A 14470-nucleotide genomic window follows, 5' to 3' on the forward strand; every position below is an offset into this window, starting at 1 on the left:
TGAATTATTGTGGATTTCTTGGTTTTTGGTTGGATGAATATGTGTGAAAGATAATGTCTAGAGAAGAGAGAAATGATTGAAAAATGATTTTTTTTATTGAGAGGATTGTTGTGATGTAGTAGATTATACTTTTTGGATGATTCTGGTTATCTTTTGGTTGAGGATTCTTGGGAATAGGTGATGAATGAAAGATTTTTTTAGATGAAATTTGATGGAGGATTTTTTAGAATGAATGATTTTTTAGAGGATGGTGATTTGTTTTTCAAGGATTTTGCTTTCATGTCTCATATGCCTATTTAAAGTTGAGTTTAGACACATGTTTAAAAATCAAATCAAATCCCCTATTAACTTCAAGGAGAAAGTTAAGCAGATTTTGATTTTTGCTTTTAATTAAAATTCAAAAATTTGATTTATGCTATTATGATGTTTAAAATTCAAATTTAATAAAAGTCATAAATTCAAATTTAAATCATTTTTATTTTAGAACATATAAAAATGTTATTTTTTATATAAAGCCAAAATGTTTATCTTATTGTTATTTTTTTTGAAAAAAATGTATTTTGGGTCGGACAAAATTGGATATTCACAACAACCATCATCTTGTCATCTTAATCGTCACTAACACAAATTAATTAGTGTCCTCATTACATTGGCACAATCATCATCCTTTTGTCATTAATATTGCCACTATTGTCATCATTGTTATTGCCATCTTACCATACTTGTTGCAGCCAATTGTCACAAGCATCACTTCGCTGCCCCTTTCATGTTCTCACCACTAAATTTAGAATTGTACACGAGAGTCGGCTAATTAGTAGTAGTATTGTGGGACACTTAATTAAGTATGGGTGTATGAGTTCAAATGTTGATAATTATGTTATCCCCTCTACATTTATATTTTATATTCTAATATTATCTCAATTCAAATATAAAAAGTTTTGAGTCAATTTTAATTACGAAAGTTGGAATCAAATCTTATAGTAATAAAATTCAATTTCATGCTGCAATTCTTCTTCATCTATAAATTATTTTATATTTTTAAGTTAGTCATATAGTTTTCAAACAACTCTTATAAATGATTATATTTTTTTGAAGTTGTGCTACAAGTTATATATAAATTAGTTTTGAAGTATAAAACCTAATTTTAAGGGTAGATTTCTATATAAGAAAGCTACTCCATAATAAATACAATGTAATATTTATATATTGTTAATGTAAAAATTTATATGCATATTCATTATATTTTCACTATTTATTTATATTATTTTTATTTAAGAATTAATAATAATTAAAATAAATAACGAATTAGGATAGTGTAAAAAACTATATTAATTTGTGTCATGGTTTCTCTTAAGCTATGAAACACGGATTCGTCAAACACCCTCACGTGTCGGTGTCCGACACGGATATGCTCGGATTCGCGAAAGATACGTATCCATAGAATATCCAAAAATTAAATAAATATTAAGACACGTATTCGATTTGTTTACAATAAAATATAGGATATATGGATCCGTTTTCAGTAAAGTAAAGTATAATATATATAGATTTGTTTCTAATAAAATAGGATAAGATAGATTCGTTTCCAATAAAACATGATAAGATAAATTCGTTTCCAATAATACATGATAACATAGATTCGTTTTCATTAAAATAAGATAAAATATATTTGTTATAGAGGGCAATGAGTTTAGGATAGATTCGTTTTCATTAAAATAGAATAAGATAGATTTATTATGGAGGAGATTTTAAATTTCAATATTTTTTACTTTAAATATTTTGATTTACACTTATAATTTTATCATATTTTATATTTTTTTATTATTTTATACGCGTATCCTTGAACGTATCGTATCTTATATTTTGGAAAAAAAATATGTGTCGACGTATCGGATACGTATTATATCCGACACATATCTCCGCCAACACATGCTTCATAGCTCTTAAGATATAACCTATGGGAGAACTGTGACAACATCTGATTGTGTCAGTTAGGGGTGTTCAAATCCAGACCGGTCCAAAACAAAAACCGCAAACCGATCCAAAGTAGACCGAAACCGCAAAAACCGAATGTATTTGGATCGTATTGGATTTATTTTTTAAGGACCGATCGGTCCGGTCCGGTCTTCGGTTTCACGTCTGGGATCCAGACCGGACCGATATTATTAAGTTAACTAAAATATATCACATAAGCATTAAGCAGTAAGCTAAACACAGCAAAAACGCATATAAACTGTCGTAACAATATGAATATTGATGTTTCTAATCTTGCTATTAAAAGAATCAAACTTTTCTTCATTGTTCTGGTTACTACCTTGTTGATGTTGTAGACTAAAATTGAAGGAATTTATATGTTTATATATAAAAAATAGACCGATCCAAACCGGACCGAAACCGCATATAATATTTGGACCGGATTGGATCGGACATCTTAATATAAATGGACCGGACCGGACCGGACCGCATACTAATTACACGTTTAGATCGGATGATATTTTGCTTAAAAACCGATCCAAATGGACCGCAAACACCCCTAACCTTTGGTCCACAGCTTTCCCGTACACCCTTTTCTGCATCCGTTCCATCTCAACAACGGTTAAGATCCCATCCAACGGCTCCTATTCACTCTCTCCACGTGTCTCCGCCATAATCACCAATATATAACACACACAAAAAAGCTATCAAAAATTAACCCAAACCACACCTCTTTAACCATGGTTAATTTCTAACCACATCAATTTCAACATAAAAATTCTTCTACCCTCTCTCTCCTCTTCATTTCCCTCACACTACTATATCTCAGATCTAACACTACCACAAACACCTCTTTAGAAAACGACGTCGTTTCATTGTTGAAACATCAACCATGCCGAAAATGGCGTATTCGTTTCCAGAGGAAGTTCTAGAGCACGTGTTCTCCTTCATACACTGCAACAAGGATCGAAGCTCAATCTCCACGGTGTGCAAATCATGGTACGAAATCGAACGGTGGTGCAGGAAGAAGGTTTTTGTCGGTAACTGCTACTCCGTGAGTCCTACGGTGGTGATTAAACGGTTCCCGGAGGTTAGATCCATAGAGTTGAAAGGGAAACCGCACTTTGCGGATTTCAATTTGGTACCTGAGGGTTGGGGCGGGTATGTTTGTCCTTGGATCGAAGCCATGGCGTGTGGTTACCCTTGGCTTGAAGAGATCAAGCTCAAGAGGATGGTTGTAACGGATGAGAGCTTGGAACTTATCGCGAAATCGTTTAAGAATTTCAAGGCTTTGGTTCTCACCTCGTGTGAAGGTTTTACTAATGTTGGACTTGCTGCCATTGCTGCTAATTGCAGGTCATTTTTTTATTTCGTTATTTGTTAGACTCGGGAGTCTCGTGCATTGTGTTGTGTCACCGTTTATAAAATGGTTTTGTATGTTACTATATTAGGTTTTTACTAATTTATTATGGTTAGATTTGGTATAACTATTTTCCTTTTGATGAATTAATTGGTTAGATTGGATTGTTTTTCTGTTTTAATTTTGTGTTGATAATGATGGTGAAATGAAAACTAAGAAAATGTGCTTTCATGTTTTCTTTCACATAGAAAGTAAAATAAGTGAAAAAGGTGGCATTTTTTTTAAATATTACTGAAATTATATTAAAATTTTGAAATGAAAACAGAAAAAAAAATCCATCGATAATTAATATTTTTACCTTTTTAATTCCTGTATTTGGGGCTATAGTTTTGGTGGAAGGATTTAAAATTGAAATTGTATCATGTGGCATACTTTATTTGTTAGTTATTTTGACCTGGTGGATTCGATAGACCTGCTGTTATGTTCAGCTGTTTTTCCAGGTTTATGGTACTGGATCAAAGGGACTAATCACTTACCAAATGATCGTGTTCTTTATAGCATGCTTCGGAGTTTAGATGTTTTATTTGTTTCTAAATCAAGCATTATTGGCCACCTTTTGATGTATATGTATGTTTTTCATTATTTTGGTGCTATGTAATAAAATAAAAAAATTTGAAACTTCAATACCTTGAAACATACAACTAAATCCTTTGATTATCTGTCTTGTTTGTTTATGATTTGATTTTAGGAGGTTAGATGTATATTTGGCAATGTTTTGGTTGTTGAAAAGTTGGAGTGTTCTTAATATTTCTTGTATGATTTCACTCTGAGCTCCGTTTCTATTTTCCTCCTATTCGTTATGGAAACTTGCATGAATGATGTTGATCTTTGGCTCAGTGTCATTCAATTTACTGTATTCTATATTTAGCAAAATAAATATTGAGGATCCCTATGTCTGAACTGAAGTTTCTTGTAACTGTTATTGATAAATCCACTGTCTGTGAATACACTGCAGGGGTTTGAGGATTTTGGACTTGCAGGAGAGTGGAGACGAGGACCTTAATGGGAATTGGCTAAGCCATTTTCCTGATTCATACACATCTTTAGTTTCACTTAACATCTCTTGCATAGGCAATGAGGTGAGTTTGTCTGCCCTAGAGCGCCTGCTTTGTAGGTGTCCCAATCTGCAGACTCTCCGCCTGAATCGCTCGGTGCCCCTTGATAGGATTTCCAACCTACTTCGTCGTTGCCCTCAGCTGGTAGAATTAGGTACAGGAATCTACTCGACTGAGATGCGTCCAGAGGTCTTTGTAAACCTGGCAGAAGCACTTTCTGGGTGCAAGAAATTGAAGTGCTTGTCTGGCTTTTGGGATGTGCTCCCAACGTATCTTGCAGCTATTTATCCTATCTGCTCCAGGCTAACATCATTGAATTTGAGTTATGCTGTTCTGCAAAGCTCTGATCTTATCAAGCTTGTCAGTCAATGTCCGAGTCTGACACGTTTATGGGTATGTATTATTTATATGTTTTCCATTTATTGCCTTCTCCATGTCTATGTTTGCATTCATATTCACCTTCAATGTTCTACCTTAATTTCTTCTGCTAATTGAGGTCATTGCTGTAGGTGCTAGATTACATAGAAGATGCTGGTCTTGATGCTCTTGCTGCCTCGTGCAAGGATCTAAATGAGTTGAGGGTGTTTCCATCTGACCCATTTGGGTTAGAACCAAATGTTGCATTGACAGAACGGGGCCTTGTGTCTGTGTCTGAAGGCTGCCCAAAGCTCCAGTCAGTTCTATATTTTTGTCGCCAAATGTCTAATGCAGCCCTACATACAATTGCACAGAACAGGCCTAATATGACCCGTTTTCGCCTATGCATTATTGAGCCTCGAACTCCAGATTATCTTACCCTTCAACCTCTGGATTCTGGTTTTGGAGCTATTGTGGAGCATTGCAAGGATCTTCAGCGCCTATCACTTTCTGGTCTACTTACTGATCGTGTTTTCGAGTACATTGGGACTTATGCGAAGAAGCTGGAGATGCTATCTGTGGCTTTTGCTGGAGATAGTGATTTGGGACTCCATCATGTGCTGTCTGGTTGTGATAATCTTAGGAAGCTGGAGATTAGGGACTGCCCCTTTGGTGACAAGGCCCTTTTGGCTAATGCTGCAAAGCTGGAGACAATGCGATCCCTTTGGATGTCCTCTTGCTCTGTGAGTTACGGAGCATGCAAGCTGCTCGGTCAGAGAATGCCAAGACTTAATGTTGAAGTTATTGATGAAAGAGGACCTCCAGAATCAAGGCCATCGACTTGCCCTGTCGAGAAGCTTTATATATACAGGACTGTTGCCGGGCCAAGATCTGACATTCCTGGTTTTGTGTGGACAATGAAAGATGATTCTTAACCAAGGCTGGAGTAATCACACATTGGATATAGCCGTGGACTTTATGGGCAATTTATATGGGAAATTGTTAATGGCATGTACATTCAAGCGAAATCTACTGTTGCAGGCTGGCTTCTGTAGTTGCATACATATTTAGTGTTTGAGCTAAGGCATGGGAGAGTGTACACAGACGGGTTGAGCTCTATTGCCATTCCTTTTACACTTTGGCTGAGCTATGGGATACCTATTTACCTATTGAGACCAAAACTTTGTTGTTCTATGTTTATCAAATATAATTGTTATATTATTCTTCATCCTTAAATATTTGCAGACTTAAATTTACTTGCATGCTACCTTTATCTTTGTAAGATCTTGGACACTCATTTGTCATTGTTAGCCTTCCTGATGAATAATATATTTCATATTGTACTGCAACTATGATGCATTTATGTCATCTTACCTCGCTTTCTGTAGTTAATTAAAGTCAAGTTGGAGCTGAATTAACAATTGGGATGAGCTTTCCCAATGCACGTGAGCCAAAGAATGGCTGTGATGTCGAAAAGGTAGTTCAATGGAAAGGTTTAAGGTATTTTAATTTGTTTAGCTTAGACTCTGACCTTTGAATCAAACCTAAGCTGTGCCTGGTTTTACTCCTGGCATGACATTAGTATTAAACAATAGTTGTGTTGTTATATAGGCTTCCTGCGAAGAGTGACTTCCTTGTAACAGTTGAAACACTGTAATTTATCTCTGTAACCTTTTTGTATAACTTTTCATTCAGACCTTTTAATTTCATTAATGGTAACTTTCTGTTTCATCCTAATGTTCAATAGGTAATTGATAATATGGAATTATACAGATTCAACAGAACTATAAACATAAAATAATCAATTTGCATTTTCACCATTTTCATCATTTTTCCTTTATATTTTTATCTTATGCTAACTGATTCACAAGGTTATCAAGTTTATGTCTTTAACGATGTTAAAAAGGGTGGAAACATAAACTTGTTGTATTTTACATTTTGACTAGTGTGTAATTATGATCTACCTCTTCCTAAATCATATCCAGGGAGTGTCTTAAAAGCCTGAAAAAGGGAATCTTTTGAGGAGTAGCAGTAAACTTTTCAGTTACTTACGGAGAAGAGCAAAATCATATTTTCAGGTTGCTTAGGTAGAGTAATTAGTGAAAGGCCCAAATTTTGTGGCACTGTCATTTTGAAAAGTAAAGAAAAGAGTAATAACTGCAATGGTAAAATAGCCTCAGCCCTCAGGTGTATTGACACATGCTTTTCATTCAATGTTTATTGGAGAAAGAGAGATGAGTGCCTCGATTGATGAGGCACGTGATAGATTCGGTGACATTGGATGGTGTCCACAGCTTTTTGCTACATTAAACCTCTCTTTTCAACAACACACCATTCTCTACCTAAGTGAAGTGACACAGTGATCTAATAATCTATGAGAGAGAAAGAAAACTCTGTTTCTGTATTAGTAGTATCCCAAAGACTACAGAATATACCAGAGTTCAAAAAGTCTGTCTTATGACACAGCTAATGGTCAATTAATCATGGGTCATTCTAATCTAACTGGTCAATTAATCATGGGTCATTCTAAGTTACAAACTGCAACTTAGTTCAATCAATCTGTGGGTATCAATAGAAAATATTACACTAGATAGGCATGGTACTTAAGAGATGCACCAGAAGCTGAAATTTTTAATCAAGTTTTATATTTTTTTTATATTGTTTTTATACTATATTAATTTAGTGTATAGATATTCAGGGATCGAATTATGTAATGCTTCGTTAGATCTCTATAAATACAAAAAGTTCAAAGTTTTGATTCATGAGATAATACTCATTAGGAAAAATAGTCATATATGTGAAAGGAATTAATTCTTATTCATAAGCGGAATGAATGTCATTTATAATACAAAAAAATATCAGTTTAATATTTATTTTTAACGTGTAACTCATATTTGTCTTGTCGCAAGTATGTCAGGTGTCACTACCTTTTGTCATTTGACCTGCATGACTTCACAGTAAATTCATTTGCTCATTGAGTGCATGCAAAAATGGGGAGGGGTATTACATAAGTGTGTGAATTTAAAGTGTTTCGCACTATTTTTTATCATTTACTATGTTTTTAAATATTCCTAACTCTGTACTTCATTACCGTCAAATTTCTCTGTATAATATAGGTGCCATTATATGTCAGCAGTGACGTATCTGTGATCCGAAGACAAGTATGATATAGGTTAAAAATTAAAATAATAAATATCATTATATAAAATGATGAAAATATTAATATAAAAATTACAAAATTTAAATATATCAATTAAATAAGTTATGTATTTTATAGTTAATCTATATGTGACTTCATATTTTCAATCATTAAATTATTAACTTGTTGTCAATGTTATAGATCAATTCTCGCTCAATATAAGTGACTAGATAATCTTTCATCCATGCATTTTTTATTCGATCACGCAACCTATTTTTTATAACTTTCATAGTTAAAATGAATTTTTCTATCGTTGTTGTGACAACAAGTAAAAATATTTTTAATTTAAAAAAATAAGCTAATAAGTATACAATGTGTCTTTCACTTTCAAACAACTTATCTAAAAAATTATTGATTCCTTTTTAAAGAAACAAATTCAATATTAATACATATTTCAATGATGTAACTCTCATGTTGGTTATCAAGCATCACCAAATTAATTGGAAAAAAACACGTGAATAAAACTTTGCAAATTCAATTAGTTTTATCATATTAAAATTAGGGAAACAATAATAAATTTCTTTAAGTTGCATATCCACAATAGTATAAAATTATTTAGCACAACTCCATGAAACATGTCATGCTGTTTACAAAAGAAAAAGTAAATATTTTAGACTTGTAAAGATCAACAGTATATACATTTTTTCAAAAAAAAATCAGGATGTGCATTTTTGCACCGTCACTGATTGTCAGTCTCTCACAAGAATCGTCTTCTTAGTACAAATATTACTATCGTCATAAATAATAATGCTGACACAAAGTATCTTTCAATGGTTAACATTCAAAATAATTCTAAATATTATATTTATAAGATATTAACTCTTGTTTAAAATAATAAAAAGGCAATCATCACTGTTTCACTTCCCTTAGCCGACTTTATTCCTTCCAAATATTGTTCTTACTTATGACAATAAAATCCTTGAAGTTATTTTAAAAAATAAACAGTTTTTCATGATTTTAAAGTTACATTTTATTTTAGTTTTATATTATCATATTTAATTTTTACATGTTTGTAATATGATATTATGAAAGTTTAAAAGTAACATAAAACGGTATAAGGAATTGTCGTTTACCGTTTCTATATGGTGCAAGGGTGCATGTATTTAATCTTAGTCGTTCATATATTTTGATTATTCTCCATTTATATGGAACTAAAATGAACAGTAAAATAGTAATAAATGCAAGAATATTTACTTTGATAATCTTCTCTGTTTTATTTCTCATTAATTTTCAATAAATAACTCAAGATTTGATACCAGATGATATGTCTTGGGTCGATCGAAACATGGGAACTAATTATAAACCGTGCTGCTAGATAATTACTACTTTTTTTTATAAGGAAAGAGAAATTAACGTAGAAGGAATTACCTACAAAGTTTGTGCTCTTTTTATATAGAATTTAATATTTTTGTTAAGTATTTAGTATTTTTTTATTGATCTTCATTAAAGACTTCCCTTCTTTCTTTTTTGCCTTTTTTATGTTTGAAATATATTATGATGTAAAATCATACATCACTTAGAATTAGGATGGATGTAAGAGACAAGAACTATATTTTGTGTCTAAGTTGCACATATTTATTCAATAATTATATATTGGTAATGCTTTGGAAGATTTAAGCACAATTATCCGAATCCTATTAACAAATTATCTTATCTTCTATCTATTATCTACCTCTTATTTAATTGCTTGTGATTAATGATGCAAAACGATCATTTCCGCTACATCAATACAAATGATCACCTATCTACCGAGCTAAATAGCTCACTAGTTGTCATAAGAAGGACATGACTAAGATAGAGAGTACTTCATGTATCCTTTGAATATCTACATCCGTCTATGAAGTTCCATACGACTCTAAATAAGCACGTGCAATGCTCATATCATTATAGAGATCAACCAACAATTCAATTACTCTTATCGAGAATAATATAGAAGTCGAGGTTGAAAAAATATGTCTAATGAATAGGCGATTATTTGAAGACTATAAATATTCAAATCCTTCAAATAATAGGTCTTTGTTCCTTTCAAGATATTTAATCTCATGAAGAATGAATCAAAGATGAAAAATAAGTTAAGGTTGCACTTGCTACCCCTTGCTCCCATACAATGTTCAAAACTGAGGTATCAAGTACCCTCCAAACACAATCAAAAACCAAAAACCACTATAAATTTGATTTGTTAACAGTTCACATCTTAATCTTCCTCATGTCAAATCAACAATGGCTCAAATCCTCAAAGGAGAAAAAAAAACACTAGTAACTTGCATTGTTATCATACATATACATAATATTGAAGCTCTAGATCCAAAAGATACATCACTTGCAAAACATAGTTAATTCACTATACATTGAACATGTTACATAATTTATGTGATGTAAGTAGAGTATTATAGTAATGATGTCTTAGCGTAGTACCATGATTTCAGTCTTTCATCTTTGCAAATCTGCCATTAACTCTTACCCTGCTTTCTGCTCGAACTTTTCGTGATTCATATCTTATGTGCTTCTCATATCTGTTGTTTTTCACATTAAGGATGTCAACAATATAACAAGGTAATAATCAATGAACTCATACCAATTATATGATCATATACAAATAATTGAAATTTGCAAGGAGATAACATGGCATGTTCAACTATAGAATCACTCTTCACTTTACTCAAGAAAGGTGGCTCAGTGCACGAGACATCCACTTAGTAGGGTCTATAAGAATAGATGTCTGCAACCTTATCTCACAAGTGGAGATGTTGTTTCTACGATTTGAACTCACGCTCTCATAGTCACAAACAACAATCTTACTGTTAGGCCAAACTTATTATCTTAAAATTGGTATAATATGGTTACCCATCCTAATATTACTCTCACCCAAAGACACATAGTTCTCATGGGATGTGGTGCCTAAATGCTTTTATAGTTGCAACTAGGAAAAAATGGCAACATACGTAGAGAAAAGTCTAAAATGAACTCTTTTTAAGTATAGAAATTTGAGTAAACTATGTTGCATGGTATTAATTTATTCTTCATATATCTCAAACTTGGGTTATCAATAGCACGCTATAGCAGTGTTGCGAAGGTCGCTGGCCACTCCCCACAACAAAACAATGGATAACAGTGTGGTTTATTGCCGTAGTTATTGCGATTGCCCTTGTATTCTGTTGTACCTCCATTTTGCAGGCCCGAAGCTACAAGAGGTTGAAGGTGAGTGAAAGGGTAAAACCCTAATATTTTTAAAATGGAAAATATCATCTTTACCCTTATTTTTTTACTTTTAATCTTCTTTGAGTTTTCTGATTAAAAAAAACCCTAAACACAAAAATCTCTTTCTTCCCCTCACTCTTTTTTGCCTCACTATCTACTCCTTTCTACTTTCTACCTCATATACCCACTTTTAATTTAAGTTATATCTTTAATTTCGTTTATGTTAGTATTTTTGTGTATTTATATGTATAGGATATAAAATAAATTACTTTGATATATTTTTTTAGTTGAAGCAGCTATCTCACTACCGTTATTCTGTTATAGTGTTTTTAGGGTTGTTCGTTGTGCAATTGACTACCTAGTCTCAAACTATATTTGAAATAAAAATCTAAACAGAAAAAAAAAGTTAAACGTATAATATGTGACAATTTTGCATGTAGATATAGATATATCCAAGCATACAATTGGAGTCAATATATTAAATAGACTAAATAGAAAAGAAAATAACTGCATAGCAACTAAAACAATGCAAATTAGAGCTAATGAGTTTTTATTAATTAATGGATAATCACCACACAAACACAACATTCAAAGGATGCCATAGTACTAATAGTAATACCTTCTTGTTTTCTTCTTCTGCTTGTACCTTAGCAATGCAGAATCTCTTTCTTGACTTGTTAACTCACAAGGAACAGATTTAGGAGTAGTTGGTAAGGTTTCAGTCACAAGCGAATGTGATGGTGTCCCTCCATTTTCAGCAAAAGTATGAGTCTCCCAAACAGAAGTTGAATGCTTAACTTGAACTTCTTCTGTATAAGCTCTTACTGATGTATCAGGTTGGAGTGGAACTACTTGATTTATATGCTCACTGCTTTCTCCATGCCACTAAAATACATTGTCAATAAAGCAGCAAAGTGAGTGGATTTCAAATTTTTATAAATTTCAGCAGGAATGTCATACACATAGTGAATAAGGCAGCATTGGATGGGTGAGCATGGGCCGAGTTGGGTCTGGTCTCATCATGATCGGACCATACCGGGTCAGCGGGTAGGGTCAGGAATCAGTATTTTTGTATTACTAAGGGTATTCCCACCTTTGGTTAAGGAACTAATCATTTTCGGATATATGGTTGCCTCTCTCAACAAGTGTCATTCTAGCCTAGGAATTAAACCTTGACTTTTTAGTTTTCCTAGAAATCTAATGGGGCCTTACACCACTGACCAAAATCTTGTAGGTAGGAGTCGACATTGATAACACAAGTGAAATAGAAACTTTACCTCAAAAGAAGGAAACAAATCAGCCTCTAAGTTATCTTCAAAACCAGTGAACAAATTCTCTAGTGGTACATATTGTTCATTATCCAACTCTAAGGGCTCAGACTTTGCTAGCTTTGAAAGCTGATTAAGAACCTCTTCTTTGTGCTTCCCACAAGCAACCTTACGATTCTGTTTCAATAACAATACCCTCGACAAGTTAAAATTATAGTCATAGACACAGAATTTCAATGTTCTATTAACAACCAAAGGATATCCCTATTTTCCTATAACACAACTGAAATGAAAATGTCAAAATAAAAAATAAAAAATCATAAATTCTTAATGTCTTCATCAACCAAACTTAAAAGCAAAACTTTATGTACAAAATAAACAGACACACCCATATATATATATATATATATATATATATCACAGTAGTAATTTTATACCACTTACCAGTCCCTATGTACATACAGCATATATATTTATGATACTTTCCATATTTCACTGAAATTTGTATGATTATATGATAAGGTGTTATGAACCGTATGCAGGTACTCCATACACATAGCATAGAGTATTGCAAACTTCCTAATATGGGTTTAAATTGCGATTATGATGCCGTTTTAGCACAATTATCTAATCTAGCCAATGCCACAATTTCAGTTGTGATGCAATTACATATACTACTAAAATTGCAATATTCTGATAGCAATTATCGATGTCCATTGATAGTTGGTTTTAATTTGCGGCCGCAGCTGGGGTCGTACGATTACCATAGTTGCAGACTATCACAGGAAAATGTAGTTGATGTGATCGCAATTCTATCCCAATATGGTTGCGGAGATTTCTAAAAGCATCACGGTCTTAATTGTAGTCGCGGATCAAGATTTAAAACCTCGTTATAAGTACCATGTGTATATGAATATGAGTATATATCTATATATACCTTGGGTAGTGGAGGAACCTCCATAGCCTGATAATTATGAGAAGAGCCAGAAGTAGAAATCAAATCATCCATACTAACAACAGAAGGAGCATCCCATACAAACAAATCTGAAATTCCTTCAATCTCATACTCCAAAAACCCATCCCCACTTTCCAAATCTGAAGAAAGCAGATATTTTTTTCCAACATCTTCAAACCCCACAATTGCTAACAATTCATTGACACAAGGGCACCCATTGAACCCTTCAAGAGGCCTTCTTTCATGCACAGAAGAAGAAGAATTGTTGTGTTTTTCCCAGTCACAATTCTGACACAAAACAGAGGACTCTGTTGAACAGAGTATAGTAGCAGGGGAATCATCACATGTATCACAGAGAAGAAAACGAGTGTGCTTTGAGAAAAGCTGGTTTGTTGAATGAACTTCACGGTCACAAGAGAAACAGAGTTTTGCAGAATCTGCTCTGCAGTATAAAAGTGCTTTTGTTTTAGCACAATAATCACATCGTCTATTATGGAAAGAAGAAGCACTCATAGCTTATTAGCTTAACTTAACTTCTTCTATCTTTGGCTTATGAAGTTTTATGTGTATACAGAAAATATGTGATATGAGAAGAGATTTGATTTAAGAGATGAGGAAAAAGTTAAGGTTAGGTGAGTGAGTGAGATTTTAGAGATATGGCTTCAAAATAGAGCTAAGGTAGAATTTTGGCATCAACTTGTAGGAACAAAGAGAGGATATTCATGAGTCATGTCTTGTAGAACAAGTACTTACTACCTTGGAAAGTGGTACTTGATTGTTTTGTTGGTAAAAAAAACTTTTCTACTTTCTAAAATAAATAAATAGGATAAAAGAATTAGTGTAATATTTATGCACCGTAAGTATACATATTTATATAGTCATTTCATCATTTGTCATTCATTTGTATTACTTTTTTAGAGTAAATTACACTGACATCCTCTGAGTTTTAGTGAAATTACACAAACCACCCCTCACTTTTCTACACCTACACAAACCTCCCCTAGTTTTTATACTTTCATTACATTGACCACCATGCATAAGAAA

The 14470-nt window shown here is 33.0% G+C and overlaps 2 protein-coding genes across 3 annotated transcripts; one reads left to right on the top strand and one right to left on the bottom strand.

Annotated features, from left to right (window-relative positions):
- LOC109345978 (protein TRANSPORT INHIBITOR RESPONSE 1-like) lies at nt 2789-6155 on the top strand. The gene is made up of 3 exons (XM_019585298.1): nt 2789-3330; nt 4350-4842; nt 4959-6155. Exons 1-3 carry the CDS (start codon nt 2867-2869, stop codon nt 5739-5741), a joined length of 1740 nt encoding a protein of 579 aa, XP_019440843.1. The 5' UTR covers nt 2789-2866; the 3' UTR covers nt 5742-6155.
- Nucleotides 10239-14170, bottom strand: LOC109345979 (zinc finger protein CONSTANS-LIKE 13-like). 2 transcript variants are annotated; one of them, XM_019585300.1, is made up of 5 exons: nt 13409-14170; nt 12481-12648; nt 11956-12088; nt 11823-11910; nt 10239-10518 (listed from the first exon to the last, which is right to left on the bottom strand). In XM_019585300.1, the coding sequence occupies exons 1-5, from the start codon at nt 13937-13939 to the stop codon at nt 10428-10430; spliced, it is 1011 nt and encodes a 336-aa protein (XP_019440845.1). In that variant the 5' UTR covers nt 13940-14170; the 3' UTR covers nt 10239-10427. The 2 variants fall into 2 exon arrangements, with proteins under 2 accessions (XP_019440845.1, XP_019440844.1); XM_019585299.1 differs by having other exon boundaries at nt 11823-12088.

The sequence above is a fragment of the Lupinus angustifolius genome, chromosome LG04, assembly GCF_001865875.1.
Source record: "Lupinus angustifolius cultivar Tanjil chromosome LG04, LupAngTanjil_v1.0, whole genome shotgun sequence".
NCBI lineage: Eukaryota > Viridiplantae > Streptophyta > Magnoliopsida > Fabales > Fabaceae > Lupinus > Lupinus angustifolius.